Below are 19,921 nucleotides of genomic sequence, written 5' to 3'. Positions count from 1 at the left end.
CGCTAAAAATTCTCATAAGAACTGCATTGCCTATGTTCCCTATACTGTAAAATCAAGGTGGGACGGACATTGGAGCTGGGATACTGAGGACTCTTATAATAATATTGGAACACTTTCTATATGTGGAAAAAGTTTCAAAAAGCAATGTTTTTTATTATCAACGACTACTTATGTTTTATAGTTGGTACGTTCGTGCAGTATAAATCCCAATGCACGTCATCCTCGTCATAGCAAGTGACGTCACATGATACCTACTAACACAATAACACAAAATATTTAAGTCATAGGTCTGCTCCTTTGGTTGGTTTCTTAACGAATGTGGTCCGAATTTATTGAATTCAGATAGAGAATTCGCCAAAATTTAGACTGTCGACAGCGCCCTCGCCAAAATTGTAACTGTCTTTTTTTATAAAATGAATTTTTTTTTATTATCTCCCTTTATTGACAATCAGATATAAAACAAACATCTATAAGTCAATTTGTTGGTCTTACATTAAATTAATTATTGTAAATGTGGTGACGTGGAGAGGTAAACATCCAGCGATGTTTCCTCAGTTACCTCTTAGGTCGGATGGCCAGCTTCTTCTGAGTCTTCTATTGTGGACAGGTTGCGGTAGTGGATGAAGTAATGGATTAGGATAGTCTTCTAGTTTGTTGTGGTGTTTTCTGTTGTTTTCTCGGATAACTTCGGTTACATATGGAATTTTTAGATCAGTGTGTAGAGTTTGGTTTGATACATACCATGGTGCATTAACTATTGCTCGAAGTATCTTGGATTGCGCTATCTGGATAATCACGGTATTGGATTTGCTAGCACATCCCCACAGTTCAATGCCATAAGTCCAGATTGGCTTTATCACTGCTTTATATATTAGCAATTTGTTTTCTATTGAAAGGTGGGATTTTCTTCCGATGAGCCAGTAAAGTTCTTTGGTTTTTAGGTCAAGTTGCATTCTTTTCTTTGTTATATGGTTTTTCCAGTTGAGTTTACTGTCAAAGTGTAGCCCTAGATATTTGACTTGATAACTTTGTGGTATTTTTATTTGATTGATGGTTACCGGTGGGCAGGTTCCAGTCCGGAGAGTGAATGTTATATGGGATTATTTTGTTTCGTTTACCTTAAACTTCCACTTCTTCAGTCATATTTCAAGTGAGTTTAGATGCTCTTGGAGATTTTGTGTTGCTGCAATAGGATCGTCATGCTTGACAAAAATAGCAGTGTCATCTGCAAATGTCCCGATGGTTGTTTTATCATTTGTAGGCAAGTCATATGTATATAGTATGTACAATAATGGCCCTAGTATGCTCCCTTGTTGTACGTCAGAGTGAATAGGCTTGTATTTCGAGACTTCATTAACTTTTACTTTAAACTGCCGTTCGTGTAGGTAGGCTTTCAGTAGGTTGTATTAACTTGCTGGGAGAATACTTTTTATTTTGCATAACAAGCCTGGATGCCAGACTTTGTCAAAAGCCTGACTGATGTTTATAAAGGCTGCTGTGCAGTACTGCTGGTTTTCAAGTGACTAGTTGATGGCGGTGACTATGCGATGGCATTGTTGTATTGTTGAATGGCTTTGTCGAAATCCGAACTGATGATCTGGGGATCCAATTTTGTGGATTTATTTCTGCATTTATTCTGTTTGGGATAAGTCTTTCAAGCAACTTGGAGATTGTTGGTAATAAGCTGATAGGCCTATATGATGAGACATCTAGAGGGTTTTTGCCAGGCTTTGGTATCATAATTATTTGTCCAATTTTGAGTGCTTTGGGCCAGTAGTCACATCTGAGTATTGCATTGAACATGTGCAGTAGTTTAACTATGCCCTTTTTGGGTATATCTTTTAACATTTTTGCGGTTATCAGATCTTCACCTGGTGCCTTCTTTGGGTTTAGGGTGGCAATTACGTCTCTAATTTCTTTTGGAGTAAATGGTTTTATTCGGTCCTGTATCTGTAGTGGTTCTTCTAATATTTGGTTCGCTTCTGGTACTTGGTCGTCATTTAGTGGAGTAAAAACTTCTGCTAAATACTCGGCAAATAGGTCAGCCTTTTCTTTATCACTTTTTGCCCATGGTCCTGGTGGTGTTGAATTTTTACGTATTGGAGGTAATGCTGTTATTGGCTTTCTCTTACTTTTTACGGGCTTCCATATAGAGTTGTCTTATAAAATGAATAAAATTTACTTTGTACCATAATTTGAAAGTTGTAATTATTCGCATAGAGACTGTTATAATTATTCAGAGAGTATATTGTAGGAGTGTAATAAAAGAGAGTAATAAGAGATCGATCATCGTTGTGTCTTTATACTTTAAATTATCATGTAAAACTCGACACCTCACGGTAGAAGAGAACCGGATTATATATAAAGGAATAAATTCGTTATTTCGCAAACCTGCGACTTCAAGGAAAAATCCCGAAACCGGTCAATTTTTATTTTTAAATTATGACGTTTTGGCATATTATATGTCATACTAGTGACGTCATCTATCTGGGCGTGATGATGTAATCGATGATTTTTTTAAATGAGAATAGGGGTCGTGTGCTATTCAATTCTCTATTCAGTAATGTAAATATTTAGATAATTATTCGTATAGAATGTCCAAAAAGATATTTAAAATTAAATTATTTGACAAAAAAAGAAGAATTTATGTAATTTGTTAACTTAAAATACATTTTATTGCTGTCAGAAATCAGAAAAAAATGTATATATCACAAATAAACATTGCTTTTCGCTTAAATTAAATGTTCAAACTTCCAAGATGCAGGTGGTTGGTGGGAGCTGGCTTGCACATTGAATTTAATCGAAAAGCAATGTTTATTTGTGAAATAAACATTTTTTTTGTTTTTGGGCAACAGTAAAATGTATTTTGAATTAAATAAATTACGTACATTCTTATTTTTTTTTGTCAAATACTTTAATTAAAATTTTTTTTGGACACCCTGTACAAATAATCATATAAATGTTTATATTACTAAGTAGAGAATTGAATGACCTTTCAAATGAGTTAGCACACGACCCCTATTCCTATTTAAAAAAATTATCGATTACGTCATCACACCCAGATGGATGACGTCACTAATATGACATAAATGCCAAAATATCATAATTTAAAAATAAAAATCAACTTGTTTCGAGATTTTTCTCTAAAATCGCCGGTTTACGAAATATCGAATTTATTCCTTTCATTTGCACCATACTGTATATTATATATCATGTAAAAATTAATTAAATCATGATTTTTAGCTTTTTTATAGTAGATAACACATTTTTGGTTTCCAAGTTTCATCACCTTGTCTATTACGCTTTCCTGAAATTGTAAAATGCTTATTACAAATAAAATATATGCTGCATGACCAGTGGTAGTTAATGTTACATCATACTATTAGAATTATTGGATATATTCTTGTCCGATAACCTATCCCTTTTCAACTTTTGACACATTTGTTTTGGTATTCCTTTCCTATTGATCTTCAAAAAAGTTCCATAATAAATAGTTTTTTTCTTACTTATATAATCTTTAACCAGGGTGTGCTTGAATAAAATTATCTCCATAACTAGTGCTCCCTTCTTTTGGTTCAACTAAGCTAATAATTTTTTCGCTCAACCTTCCATGGCAAAGAGTAAAGCACTTTCACAACTGTGAAATGTATTTCAAATATATTTATTGTTCATTTTAATAATTATAAACAACTAAAAAAATGCTTACTTTCGGGTTTAATTTGCAATAACTTTTTTGTTTATACACATTTTTCAATTTAGAAAATCTCATGTTAAAGAGCAAGTATTTTTAGGAAAGTCGTCTGTTTATCGTTTTCCTCTATAATGCGTAGTTTTTTCACAACATTGAAATGAATGAAAAAAATCGTTCTTTGCTTAAATGTTAACAAAAAACCATGACTTAGTATAGATTTCGATACGAAATGGTACTCGTTTTCTATTGATTTAACCCATGTTGAAAAATAGCACTCAGTACTAATTGTTAAATGCTTCGTTTCATAGGGTAATTGTTTATTATGCGTCTTAACATAAACATATTCAATTTTTTCTTGTTATACTTTGTATTTAATATTTTGATACGCACTGGTGTTGACTTTCGGCTTTTCCGAATTTTTGAAGTTATACTTCTTTGGGCGCGATTGAGAGTGAATTTTTATTATTCTGCGCGCATGCGCACACAAACAGTATGGAGTTCGTTGCTAAACCTTTTAAGCTATGTAGCGCAAATAAGTTGTCCGTGAAAAGAATATATTAGTGTTTTTAGTAAATATATTTATTATAATTTTTGTGTCTTTGGATTTGTCTTCCTCGGGAGTAAGATAATACGTATTATTGAAAATGTTTATTCACTTGATCTATTTATCACCGTGATTGTATTGTGTATTGTGTATTGTGTTTCAATTTATCAAAGATAGAATAAAAATTTAATTTTTTTAAAATAACGCGGGCACATAAATTTGATACGCCCTATATATTGATTTGTAAATATTTATTAGAAGTTAGCTTTCACGCAAAGTGGGTTTCTCTTTTAATGAGTTTTCCATGAAGAATTAAAAACATTTTTGTAAATAAAAGTGAAGGGAAAGTTATTTAGGATTATAATTTTAAACCGATTGTTTATTACGGAAAAGGGAAATCCACAGGTAGATGTAATTATTAGTTTTTAGAAAAATAGAGGTAAAGAGAATTGGAATTTTAAATATGTTTGTTTAATGACAGGAATATTTAGATAATTTCCGAAAAGTCATTAGTTTTGAGTAGAAATATTGTTTGAAAGAATGACTGGGTTTTTCGATTGAAACAGAGGGAGGTGGAGAGAGAAATGTTTCTGATTGGCTTGGCAATTTGGAAGGGAGAAAGTTTTGTTTGAATGTTGAGACATTTTGGAAAAGAAGATATCATTGTGTTACCGGCATCCGAAAGGGGCAGTCAAAAGTTTTCGTGAGTAGTTCAGCAGCAAGTACTAGTGTTTTGTTTTGATAGTGGGAGTAGCCGAAAAGTGGTACGAGAGACAAATCAAATCGAGAAGAAATACCTCTTTGATTCTGTAAAGTCCAAGAGAGTAAGTTACAAGAATTATCATTATTAAAATTATTTGTGACACCAAGTAAAAAAGATACTTGGGTCTCAGGAGATTATTGTTGAGAGAAAGAGAGGAGAGAGATTTGGAGTTTATTGAACGAGTACTGGTCAAAAGGAGCCTGGCTTGTGTTTTGGGAGAAATAGTTGCTGGTTTGCTGCTGGATGTTTGCTGAGAACGGAGAGGGCTTTGATTGGTAGCCTAACATAATCAACAAGGAGGAGCTGTTTGGGTCAAGAGGAGACATCATTGTGTGTGAATCAAAAAGGTCAGTCAATAACCTATGTGATAGATTTTCTTTATAATCAGAAGTTAATTTTTTTTACGTAAAAGCATATGCATTTAAGATTCCAACATTTCAATAATTTAATAGGAAGTATAAGTAATTTTGCGAATACCAAATTTGTTTATTTAGCTTGTTTTATTAATGGTATCAAGAACAAAGCGATAAATATTTTTTTGAATTAGATTAATTTATATGATAAATATTTTCATTTGGACAATTATGCCCACAGAATTTAATTGATAAATTTACAGAGCATTGCTATTGATAATAAAGGTATTTGTATGTGTTTATTTATGGTATTTCTATTTATTTCCTTTTCCTATTTTTATCCCGATAAGGATCAACTAAGAGATACTGAAACCACGAGAGAAGATAAGTATAACATAAGATAATTTAGACATTTTTTTTATATTATAAAAAGGCACCCTGAGATTCTTTCTTAATTTTTATGTATGATTTGCGTTAATTAAATAATTGATCAGATAAATAATAATTAATATAAAAGTAATAGAAAGCAGATCATAACAACATGGCGCCCAACGTGGGACATAAAAGTATCTCTGGTTGTGAATTTGAAGGGATAGGAAACGGAAAAACAGGTGAAGGAAAATTTATTTGCCCGTCGGAAAAAGTTGATATATTTCAAATTTTTGAAATATTTTGTTTGACTTATTTTTTTATCTAGGTACAATTTTACATGTTTATTTTATTTTTGATTGATTTGAATTTTGATAAATTTAAAAATGTGTATGATAAATTTGATACTTGGGGAGAGAAAAATTTTCGTCTCTACAGCATACAAGGTGTTTTCGAATTTCGTATCAGGCGGGGATAAATTTTAACTACATGTCGATCACCAGAAGCAAAAGCAAAGAAAACAAAAAACAAGAGGAACATTTGGAACAAGAAGAACATATAGAACAAGAAGACATTTTCGAAACAACAATCATGGCATCAGAACAACAGGAATTATCAGGAGTAGATAAATTATTACAACTGATGCAACTCCAGTTACAAAAAATGGATGAAATATTAAATAAAATGGATAAAATGGATGAATCACAACAAAAAATGGATCAAAAAATGGATGAAACATCAAAGAAAATAGATGAATCACTACAAAAAATGGATCAAAAAATGGATGAAAATCAACGCGAAACGAAACAAGCCATGGAAGAAGCATCAAAGAAAATGGATAAAATGCAAGAAAATCAGGAAGAAACAAAACGAGTCATGAAGGAAACACAACAAAAAATGGATAACAATCAACAGGAAACAAAACAAGCAAAGGAAAAAACAGGACATTATGGAAATGGACAAGGAACATGAGAAACGGAAAAAGGATAATTTAGACAAAAAACAAACGGTGGAAATGAATTTGGCAATGAAGCAAGGACAGAAAAGAAAGAGGAGAAAGCTGCAGAAGATAAGTAAAGAAAATGAAGCCTGGGATTCCTCGAAAAAAAGAGATGAGCCCAGAAGAAGAAAAAGAAAAAAAAGATTGATACAAGAAAATGAAGCTTGGGATTCCTCAAAAGAAGAGATGATCCCAGAAGAAGAAGAGATAAGAATAGAAAAAGAAGGCGAAAGAGATACCATTGAAACTGGGTATTTGAAGAAGTACGCAAAATGGAGGAGGCAGAATACACAATAAACATGTGTAAAGAATCGGAAGAAAAAGAAATAAAACTGATATGTGGAGAAGAAAAGTAGAAGGAACTGCGTGAAATATTGAGGGAGTATGAAAATCTAATAAATGAAGAAAACAGAGTAGCAAAAAAGTATGAACATTCATTTGAGGTTAAAGATGTAGGAAATTTTCGATCGAAAACGTGCCCAATCCCATATAAGTACAGACACTGGGACAAAGGAAGCAATTGTTTTTCAGGCGGGAATAAAGATTTTGACATAAGAGAAAACTGTTGTTGTCGAGAGAAAATCATTTTTTCGTTGCACTTATTAAAAACGATTTTATCTCAAAACAAGGCGGGGATGTTATTGTGTTTCAATTTATCAAAGATAGAATAAAAATTTAATTTTTTTAAAATAAAGCGGGCACATAAATTTGATACACCCTGTATATTTATTTGTAAATATTTATTAGAAATTAGCTTTCACGCAAAGTGGGTTTCTCTTTTAATGAGTTTTCCATGAAGAATTAAAAACATTTTTGTAAATAAAAGTGAAGTGAAAGGTATTTAGGATTATAATTTTAAACCGATTGTTTATTACGGAAAAGGGAAATCCACAGGTAGATGTAATTATTAGTTTTTAGAAAAATAGAGATAAAGAGAATTGGAATTTTAAATATGTTTGTTTAATGACAGGAATATTTAGATAATTTCTGAAAAGTCATTAGTTTTGAGTAGAAATATTGTTTGAAAGAATGACTGGATTTTTCGATTGAAACAGAGGGAGGTGGAGAGAGAAATGTTTCTGATTGGCTTGGCAATTTGGAAGGGAGAAAGTTTTGTTTGAATGTTGAGACATTTTGGAAAAGAAGATATCATTGTGTTACCGGCATCCGAAAGGGGCAGTCAAAAGTTTTCGTGAGTAGTTCAGCAGCAAGTACTAGTGTTTTGTTTTGATAGTGGGAGTAGCCGAAAAGTGGTACGAGAGACAAATCAAATCGAGAAGAAATACCTCTTTGATTCTGTAAAGTCCAAGAGAGTAAGTTACAAGAATTATCATTATTAAAATTATTTGTGACACCAAGTAAAAAAGATACTTGGGTCTCAGGAGATTATTGTTGAGAGAAAGAGAGGAGAGAGATTTGGAGTTTATTGAACGAGTACTGGTCAAAAGGAGCCTGGCTTGTGTTTTGGGATAAATAGTTGCTGGTTTGCTGCTGGATGTTTGCTGAGAACGGAGAGGGCTTTGATTGGTAGCCTAACATAATCAACAAGGAGGAGCTGTTTGGGTCAAGAGGAGACATCATTGTGTGTGAATCAAAAAGGTCAGTCAATAACCTATGTGATAGATTTTCTTTATAATCAGAAGTTAATTTTTTTTACGTAAAAGCATATGCATTTAAGATTCCAACATTTCAAAAATTTAATAGGAAGTATAAGTAATTTTGCGAATACCAAATTTGTTTGTTTAGCTTGTTTTATTAATGGTATCAAGAACAAAGCGATAAATATTTTTTTGAATAAGATTAATTTATATGATAAAGGTTTTCATTTGGACAATTATGTCCACAGAATTTAATTGATAAATTTACAGAGCATTGCTATTGATAATAAAGGTATTTGTATGTGGTTATTTATGGTATTTCTATTTATTTCCTTTTCCTATTTTTATCCCGATAAGGATCAACTAATAACAATAATATCGTATGGCATTTTTGCCGGGGAGATCCTTTCGGATAGTTCCGGCGCCATTTACATCTTTAACCCTGTTTTAAGTAACTAGTGCCGATGTACACTAGCCCAGGGGGACCGACGGCTTTACGTGCTCTCCGAGGCACGGTGAGACGGCTCGTGTCATTATTGGAAATGAAAATGGTTTGTCTTTGGCAGGGCTCGAACCCACGTCTATTGGCGTATGAGGCCAGCTTTTATGCCGTTACTCCACGGCCGCTCACATAAGGATCAACTAAGAGATACTGAAACCACGAGAGAAGATAAGTATAACATAAGATAATTTAGGCATTTTTTTATATTGTAAAAGGGCACCCTGAGATTCTTTCTTAATTTTTATGTATGATTTGCGTTAATTAAATAATTGATCAGATAAATAATAATTAATATAAAAGTAATAGAAAGCAGATCATAACAGTATACACAACGGTGGTAGCTCATCGGTAGAGCATTCGCCTACAGATCGAGAGGTCCCGCGTTCATATCCGGACAATTCATTTTTTTGGTATTCTTTTAGTTCTTTCTAAAATTAGTTTAATATTTAAATACTCGTACAATACAAAAAAACTGTTCAAAGTAAATATATTGATTTCGTTGAAATCATAAAATAGAAGTATAACTTTTTACGTGCGTACAAAGGTACACACACATTCTTTTTTTTTTAATTGTATTTTGGTAACGTCTCGCCAAGTAAAATACCTGCACGGTAGGTACCAAAATAAAATTCAGATAATGTGGAAAAACCGAACGTCAACAACAGTGCGCATCCAAATCTCAAATAAAAAATGAATTTGGTCGTGCTGTACGTATATTTATTTATACAATTATTATTGTTATTATATTTATTTATACAATTTTATTGCAGGTACTAAATAGTTTAGATGCAAAGGCCAAATCAATAGCCGTAAGACTCAATTTGGTTACCTTACGAATTCAGGTTGTAGACAATGGAGAAGGTATCTCGAAAGCAAATATGGAACTTGTTGGACGTCGATATTTCACAAATAAATGCAATAGCTTACAAGATTTAGAAATGAATATAAAACTCTACGGATTTCGCGGAGAAGCTTTAGCCAATATTTTGGAACTTTCAAGGGCTGTTACTGTTAGTTCTAAACACGAACAAGCTTCTACTACATATATGAAGACTTTGACAAGAGACTCTGGTGATGTAATAATGACCAAGCAACGACCAAGTGTAGGTACTACAGTAACAGTAGAAGAATTCTTTTATAACTGTCCTGTAAGAAAAAAACGAATTATTAATGAATTAGAGTTGGAAGATATTATAAAAACCATTACCTCCCTTATTATTATACATCCAGAAGTCAATTTTTCCATTAGAAATGATATTACTGGCGAATTAATTTTAAGCAGTATCAAAAGAGATGATATAGCCTCTTCGTTCAAATATGTACACCCTGATGTTAAAGAAGATGCTACTATTCTCAAGGTAACCAAAGGGAAAATGGGTATTTTTGCTTTGTTGTTTAGAGGCTATTACGAAAATAGACGAATACAGTATATCTACGTAAATAAAAGACCTATTTTTTCAGTAAAAATTCGTAGATGCATTGAAAAATTGTTCTATATCAATGAAAAAAGAAATAATTCAAAGGTTTACCCAATATTCTTGCTAAACATAAAATGCCCATATACTGAAGTAGATATACTATTAAATTCTACGAAAACAATGGTTGAATTTAAAAACTGGGACTTGGTTGAAAAATGCGTTAAAAAATTAATCAGTTCGTTTCTTGGAAATGGTCAATGTTTGAAATCACTGAAAACGATACCTGAAGAGCAAAATAAAGGACCTTTAAATTGCGGAATTTCGCAAATACGAGGAGCGGTCAAAGCAGTAGGTTACAAAAGAAAAAATTCAGATACACATGTAGATGCTACAGAGAAACTGAAAAAACCAGAAACTCCTTTTCCAATTACTAGCTTGGAGACAAACGAACATTCGTCAGAAGACATATATGACATAATTGAGGCAACTCCTACTCTTGATAAGAAAAAATCGTGCTTTAAACAGCCTTTACCAATTAATGTAATTCCACAACGTAATGTATTAGTACCAAAGGAGCTACCTGTTCAACAAGACACCGAATATGAACCTATTAATGAAATTCCAAAACGTAATATATTACTACCAAAGGAGTTACCTATCCAACAAGACATCGAATGTGACAAATCTCTATCCCAGTTTACCAATGACGAAAGCAAAGGTAAAGGTTTGATAATGGATATGTTCCTAAAATCGACACAAGTATACAAAAGCGACGAAAACGTCCTCGAATCGAGCCAAGACAGCCAGGAAACTATATTTGAAGAAGAGTCCAACTTTGTTGTCGAAAATAACTTTAAAACCACGTGTGATGGTGTAAGTAAAGCCATGTCCATGTCTCTGAATGTTAAGAGCACCAAGAAGATTAGAAAGCATAAAAAAACCAAAAGTACTAAAGGAATTCAGACTACCCTGAGAGAGGAAATGGATTCTAAAGCTATGCAGACTACCTTTAGGTTCCAAAAGGAGACTGCCCTCAGAGAAGAAATGGATTCTAAATCTTTGCAGACTACCTTCAGGTTCCAAAAGGAGATAAACGAGGAAAAGGGGAGTACAATTCCAGATAATTATACTTTAGTTGTATCAAGGGATAGAAAATCCCCACATTTTGAATTTATGTATCGGAAACCAGAACAGTCCAAAACTTTTGAGTTTAATTTTGATAAAAAATGCAATTGCCATTGTCATGAAAATCACAAAGCTGTGATGAATTTGGAAAAAACTTCGGATCCGAGATTTCGGGTTCCAAAAGAAACAATGGAACTTTTTGCGAATCCTTTTTGTTTAGAACGTGGGGACATGAATACGTTTCAAAATTGTTTTAAAAATGTAGTAGGTAGAGATGTCATTAAAATAGATAAACATGTTAAGGAACTATCGGTTTATAATTGGAAAATTAATAAAAAAGTACTAACAAATCGCAGACCCGAAATGTATAACGAAAGTCCATATTTCTCCAAACGCCAAGCAGAAAATTATGATCTAAATATCGGAAAATTACCAAATGTATATAATAACTTTATTAAACCTACTACTTTTGAGAAAGGTCATAATAATGGTCCACTAATGTACAATATTATAGATAATATACACCCACAACCCGAATATGCTAATAATATACCGAATATGCTAAATAATATGCCGGATATGCTAAATAATATACACCCACAATCCGAATATGCTAATAATATACCGAATATGCTAAATAATATACACCCACAAACCCACAATTCCGTAAAACCACAAGACAACCACTTCTACAAATGGAATAACCAAAATATTGTCCCCAATGATTGGTTTAGAAAACCTGAGCAAAATGGTTACAATATCGAACACCATCAGCAAGAACTAAGACAGGATCAACGAAATGTTTCTTTGTCTAACGAAAGCGATGATGAACCAGACAATGTCACCATTAATTCGTTTTTCAAATTTAATCCAAATTTTGTAAGCACGCAGAAAAATTATGAACCAGTAAAATTTGACTTTCAGAAGAAAATTATTAGACAAAACGAAACTAGACCGAATGGACCCAATGTCCCCAATGTTTCGACTAAACCACAAAGTTTTCGTTTACAAAATTACCAGGGAAATCTTGACGAAATTTTATCTGTAGAAACATTTAATTCACATCACATACAGGAATGGACTAATCATTATCTAACGACTAAACAAAAATCTGATAATCATCACGTAACGGCTAAACAACAACCTGAAGTATTGGTTGATAATCTAAACAGCAACCAGTCTCAGTTGGTGGTAACATTGTCTGAGAAGGAAAAGCTGAATCTATTGGAAAAGGAATTAGGAGCTGAAAAAAGTATTTTAATGAAGCAATTTCTAGAATGGAATAGTCAGTTTACCCCGGATCAAAATGAAAAATGCGAAAACTTGTTAGATTGGACCAGAAAGTTGCATTTAGGAAAACACTGTTACATCAATAAGAGAACAGGTAGGTACTATTTCACATTTATGTATTTTATTATTATATACCTTTTTAAATAGTGTATTTATATGAGATTCGGTCCCTGTCCTCTTTTGGGATGGGCTGGAGAGAGATGAGTAGCTCCCGCAGGTACCTATCCCATTGCCTCTCTGGTCTTCCTCCTTCTTTTTACCTCGGAACCACAAACTCTGTGGCCCTTTGGCCGATTTCCCTGAGGTGATCCTTGTCCAGCCTCCGCTTGGGCCGAAGTTTGAGGTGAATATTGCTGTCCATCCTCAACTGCAGCTTCAGGCTGAGGTGAACATTTTCGTCCAGCCCCGGGATTTTGTTTTTGGTTGAAAAATGTGTTAAAAATTAATCAGTTCGTTTCTTGGAAATGGCCAATGTTTGAAACCACCGAAAACGATATTCGAAGAAAAGACCTTTAAATTGTGGAATTTCCCAAATACGTGGAGCAGTAAAAGCCGTTGGCTACAAAAGAAAAAATTCAGATGCACATGTAGATGTTACAGAGAAACTGAAAAAACCTGAAACTCCTTTTGCTGTCACTGGCTTGAAGACAAACGAAAATTCGTCAAAAGACATAAATATACGACATGTTCGAGGTAACTCCTACTGCCCACATAACAATGATGTTCGTATCATGTTCTAAGCATATACTACCAACATTCGTCGGAGTATATTCTTTTTAGTACAAGCATAGCATGTACCTTAAAAAACATTTTAAATTTCATGTTCTTTGCATATACTTTAAAGTATATTCTCATATCGAATATACTGAGTACATTCGTGTACGTAGTAACTCGGAATATTCGTAAAAGTTTATTCTTAGAATATACCTTTATCGAATATTCTTAGCACATACTTAAAAGTACATTCTTAACACATACTTATAAGTAGATATTTTAAAATATCTTAAAAATAATATGTATGTATAGGAAGTATAATAATAGATTATATTATCAACTTCGTTATATTTTAGAATAATTAATAAAATTTATGTATGTATGTAGTATTGGACGAATTTCATTTCAAAATTGTTGTATGGTAAAAAAGTTTAAACATTAATTGTATTAACGTTTATTATTAAAAATTCGTTTTCATAATTGAAATAACTTTACCATTTCGAGTTTATCACGAGTATTTTTACATCGTTGGAATTTGAATTTAGGTACATTCAATTCAATACGGGAGGCTGTGATACGAGCCATTCCAGAACCAAAGCATGCCAAAACTCACAAAAAAAGGCTTTGGTGTTGCCAACCATCGAGTAAGCTTTTTCCGTCAACCTTAAAAATTCCCACTTTAAAAAAAATCCCTCCTTTTTACACAATCTGAGAAGATATGTTTAATTATTTTCAAATATTTTGATTTTTTTTAATATGTAATAATTTGAACTGGAACAAAAATTCCCTTTTGAGTTAACTTTTCCCTTTTATCACCTTTTATGTTAAAAATTCCCGCAAAAAGTGAAATTTCCCTCCGTTTGGCATCACTCACCGGTGCACCGTTATTCCACTTCCACAATACATATCCCCCTAACCCCGTCTTGTCTTATTCTGACCATTTCTTACCTGACCTGAATGGATCAGGGTAGGAAACAACGGTAAAATATGAAATCGAGTATCTATGCAGTGTGGCAGTGTTAAGGATGAAGACGAATGATAATAAAGTACTAGTAATAATCTATTTTGGTAACTCAATATTATTTAATAAATACATATAAGTAAGTACATATAAGTAGGTATATAAATTTTAGTTACTCATACATAGTTTAGTTTAGCTAAATATTATAATATAATAGTTTATATAGATAACTAAAATTTATAAATATGTACTTATTTTTTAAGTAATATTGCAGAATGTAGGTACTAACTACATTCTCATTTGCCATTAAAATATGTAAATATAATAAGTATTTGGTAGAACCAATAGAACCTAAGATGAGATTAGGTGATGCTGAAAACATACTTCTGAGCAATATAGCACTTGATAGCACTTTCTTAGAATATCCTTAAAAATATATTTTCTTCTAATACAAAGATGTGCAGTAGTACGTTCTAAGTATATAAATAGAAGGTTTATAGCACGTCCTTGGAATGTTCTAAAAAGTATACTCTTAGTATATACTGAAAAGAAGTGCGGTAGTACATTCTAAGTATATACATAGAACGTTTAAGCACTGTAATGTAGTATATACTCAGTATGTGCTCTGCACATTCGCCATGGTAATTACGCATATTCCTAGTATATACTTTTTCTGAAAAGTATGTTCTATGAATCTACTAAGAACATGAAATTGTTATGTGGGTGTTGATAAGGCAAAGTCGTGTTTTAAACAGGATTTACCAATTAATATAATTCCAAAACAAAATGACAATGACAGAAACAGAAGCACAGGTATGTATTCAAGGACAGATCACTGATGCGTTTACGATAACGCAAGGACTGAAACAAGGCGACGGACTGGCTCCAACGCTCTTTAATCTTGTTCTTGAATATGTAATTAGACGGTTAACGGTGAGCGGAAATAACATACTTACAAACAAATCTACCCAATTAGCAGCATACGCAGATGATATAAACATAATGATCAGAACAATGAATGCAGCGGAAGAAACCTACGTTGAGTTGAAACAGAGTGCAGAACCAGTAGGGCTAGCAATAAATACCAATAAAACAAAGCTACTCATACAAACCAGATCAAAAAATGTTTGTTAAAACAAAACAAACATGTTTGTTTTGTTGTTATTTTGTTTTAAATCCTGTAGATTTAAGTAATTATTGTATATTATAATTGAAAAAAGAAAAGAACAAAAAAAAAAGAGAAAAAGAAAAGAAAAAAAAAATAAATAAAAAATGCAAAAAAAAACAAAAAAAATAAAAAATGCAAAAAAAAAACTAAGAAGATGTAAACCTCCGCGAGGATGAATCGGGTTTACGTCTTAGCGTAGTAAAAAAAACAATTTATAAAAAATAACAATAAAAAAAATTAATAAAAAAAAACAAATTAACAATATAAAAAAATGCAAAAAAAATACAAAAAAAAATAAAAATTTACAAAAAAAATGAACAACCAAAACAGAGTATTATTTAGATAATAATTGTAGATAATAATGTTAGTTTGTTATGTATTTAGAGTTAGAAATACAGAAAAAATTCCTCTGATTGAAAAATCAAATTTGTTTGTTTTTAAAAATAACAAAATGTCTGGCTAATTGGCTCGGCCAAGGCCATCAAATTCACTCAAAAAAAAAACAGATCAAATAGACCGGCGCAACAACACTTTATTGACGATATAGAACATATGAATAGATTTACGTACCTAGGAATGGATCTGGTTGCAAGCAATGAAGAAGAACCGGAAATAAATAGAAGGCTTGTGCTGGCAAATAAAGCCTATTTCGCGATGGACCACATATTCAAATCGCGAGACGTACACCAGAAAACAAAACTCCGGGTATATAAAACAATAATCAGGCCAGGCCCATAGTAAGTTATGGCTGCGAAACATGGGTGGTGACACAGAAATCTGCCAATGCATTAGATGTGTTTGAAAGAAAAATATTACGTAGGATACTGAACCCAATAAGTGAAAATAACAACTGGCGAATTAGGTATAATAGAGAAATATACGAGCAATATAGCGAACCAACTCTAGCACAATACACTAAACTGCAGAGATTACGGTGGGCAGGGCACGTGGTCCGCATCCATGAGAATAGAATCCCCAGAAAATTGCTAAATGCAAGAATGCAGGGAAAAAGACCTATTGGAAGACCTAAAAAGAGATGGGAAGACGAAGTCGATGAGGATGCCAGGAACTTCCTGGGAACGCGTTCATGGAAAAGAACAGCGGTAGATCGAAATGATTATAGAAGCTTGTTGAAGGAGGCCAAGGCTCGATTTGGGCTGTAGTGCCATTGGATGGATGGAAAACATAATGTATTAGCACCAAAGGGCAAAGGAGTTACCTGTTCAACATGACATCGAATATGACCAATCTCTATTCCAGTTTACCAATGACGAATGCAAAGGTAAAGGTTTGATAATGTATATGTTCCTAAAATCGACACAAGTATACAAAAGCGACGAAAACGTCCTCGAATCGAGCCAAAATAGCAAGGAAACCATATTTGAAGAAGAGTCCAACTTTTTTGTCGAAAATAACTTTAAAATCACGTGTGATGGTGTAAGTAAAGCCATGTCCATGTCTCTGAATGTTAAGAGCACCAAAAAGATCAGAAAGCATAAAAAAGCCAAAAGTACTAAAGGAATTCAGACTACCCTGAGAGAAGAAATGGATTCTAAAGCTATGCAGACTACCTTCAGATTCCAAAAGGAGATCAACGAGGAAAAGGGGAGTACAATTCCAGATAATTAAACTTTAGTTGTATCAAGGGATAGAAAATCACCACATTTTGAATTTATGTATCGGAAACCAGAACAGTCCTTGAATTTAATTTTGATAAAAAATGCAATTGCAATTGCCATGAAAATCACAAAGCTGTGATGAATTTGGAAAAAACTTCGGATCCGATATTTCGGGTTCCAAAAGAAACAATGGAACTTTTTGCAAATCGTTTTTGTTTAGAACGCGGTGACATGAATACGTTTCAAAATCATTTTAAAAATGTAGTAGGTAGAGATGTCAATAAAAAGGATACACATGTTAACGAACTATCGGTTTATAATTGGAAAATTAATAAAAAAGTACTAACAAATCGTAGGCCCGAAATGTATAACGAAAGTCCATATTTCTCCAAACGCCAAGCAGAAAATTATGACCTAAACATCGGAAAATTACCAAATTTGTATAATAACTTTATTAAACCTACTACTTTTGAGAAATTTCATAACAATGGTCCACTAATGTACAATATGATAAATAATATACACCCACAACGCGAATATGCTAATAATATACCGAATATGCTAAATAATATGCCGAATATGCTAAATAATATACACCCACAATCCGAATATGCTAATAATATACCGAATATGCTAAATAATAAACACCCACAAACCCACAATCCCGTAAAACCACAAGACAACCGCTTCTACAAACGCAATAACCAAAATATTGGCCCCAATGATTGGTTTAGAAAACCTGAGGAAAATGGTTACAATATCGAACACCATCCGCAAGAACTAAGACAGGGTCAACGAAATGTTTTTTTGCCTAATGAAAGCGATGATGAATCAAACAATGTCACCATTAATTCGTTTTTCAAATTTAATCCAAATTTTGTAAGCACGCAGTAAAATTATGAACCAGTAAAATTTGACTTTCAGAAGAAAATTATTAGACAAAACGAAGCTAGACTGAATGGACCCAATGTTGATATTTCGACAAAACCGCAAAATTTTCGTTTACAAAATTACCAGGGAAATCTTGACGAAATTTTATCTGTAGAAACATTTAATTCACATCACATAAAGGAATGGACTAATCATTATCTAACGACTAAACAAAAATCTGATGATCATCACGTAACGACTAAACAACAATCTGAAGGATTGGTTGATAATTTAAACACCAATCAGTCTCAGTTGGTGGTAACATTGTCGGAAAAGGAAAAGCTGAATTTATTAGAAAAGGAATTAGGAGATGAAAAAAGTATTTTAATGAAGCAATTTCTAGAATGGAATAATCAGTTTACCCCGGATAAAAACGAAAAATGCGAAAATTTGTTGGATTTGACCAGAAAGGTGCACTTAGGAAAACACTGTTACGTCAATAAAATAACAGGTATGTAGTACTATTTTATTATTATATACCTTTTTAAATATTGTTTTTATATGGGATTCGTTGCCTGTTCTATTTTGGAGGTCGAACCGTTGTCATCCTCTGATGCGGGCACTTTCACCTTTGTTTTGGGAGGGGCTGGAGAGGGATAGGTAGCTCCTGCAGGTGCCTACCCTAGCGCCTCTCTGACCTTACTCCTTTTTTAGCTCGGCGCCACAAACTCTGAGGTGCTTTGGCGGATTTCCCCGAGGTGATCCTTGTCTAGCTTCCACTTTGGCCGAAGTTTGAGGTGAATATTGCTGTCTATCCTCCACTACGGCTTCAAGCTGAGGTGAACGTTTTGTTCCAGCCTCGGGATTTAGTTTTGGTTTTTGCTTTGGCTTTTGTTTCTGTTTCTTGTGCGTTCATGGTGTTCTCAAGAGTAGCTAGGGAAAGGTTGGTCACCTCTGGTAGAGCCCCGCATTACCAGAGGAAAGGGATTGTTCACGACCAGATCTACAATGTCGCCATACAGCCATCGGCACAATTACCGTCCACCTTAGCTCGGTTAGGCTGTTGCTTAGTCGCTGAGATAGTTCGTCAATTCCTAGTCTCTAGACTACCTAGAAGAGATTCCCAATACTCTAGAACTCTAGATAACTAAGTGGTAACAGAAACTGGTCTAGCAAGGTCGTTTCACATCCTTTCATACTTCCCATTCTTCAGGCCTAGCCCGTTTATAGATGGTACCTTCATTCAGCGGAGAAATCCTTATTAGGGAGATCCTATTCATTCACATATGTATACTTGTTCCACTTCCTACGCCAGACTAGAGCCCTATCTAAACATAACATCACATAAAGGAATTGACTAATCATGATCATCACTTAACGACTAAACAAAAATCTGACGGATTGGTTGATAATTTAAAAAATACCAACCAGTCTCAGTTGGTGGTAACATTGTCTGAAAAGGAAAAGCTGAATAATTTTCAAAATTCATTCATTTCAAATAAAAAAATAATGTTATGTTTTTTTATAGGATACGCAACATACGCTACACCCAAAAACAACAATTTATTTGTTATCAGTGAACGAAATGAATTTTTGCCGAAGGGAATGTCCCCCATTATTAAAAATATTAAGCCCGTTGATAACTCTTTAAGTCAAAATGGGAAAGACACTTTACTGGAATATATAATGGACACATATAAAACAGAATTGGAGTATGTTAAGTGGCAGCATTATATGAAGGATATGGGTATGTAACTAATTTTTTTCAGATTGTTGGGTATGATGGATATGTAACTAATTTTTATTTTACCATTTAAGCATTGTGTCTACCATTAATACGGAACGTAAGTGGTATGTTAGCTTTTGTTGACCTTGCCTATTTTGTTTCACCAGTAGTTCTTGTTCCTTTGCCAACTGTTGCTAATTTGATTAATCT

At 33.2% G+C, this 19,921-nt stretch overlaps 1 protein-coding gene across 1 annotated transcript in view; it reads left to right on the top strand.

Annotated features, from left to right (window-relative positions):
* LOC114326397 (uncharacterized) overlaps positions 1 to 19,921 on the top strand; it is a 58,768-nt gene that overhangs the window by 17,395 nt on the left and 21,452 nt on the right. The window contains exons 2-3 of the mRNA XM_028274757.2: positions 9,591 to 12,747; positions 19,514 to 19,732. Coding sequence (XP_028130558.2) covers positions 9,591 to 12,747; positions 19,514 to 19,732 — 3,376 coding nt within the window. The remainder of the gene's footprint in view (positions 1 to 9,590; positions 12,748 to 19,513; positions 19,733 to 19,921) is intronic.

Source organism: Diabrotica virgifera, chromosome 4, assembly GCF_917563875.1.
Source record: "Diabrotica virgifera virgifera chromosome 4, PGI_DIABVI_V3a".
Classification (NCBI taxonomy): Eukaryota; Metazoa; Arthropoda; class Insecta; order Coleoptera; family Chrysomelidae; genus Diabrotica; species Diabrotica virgifera.
The sequence above is the reverse complement of the archived record's forward strand: the minus strand, read 5'-3'. Positions and strand labels throughout refer to the sequence as shown.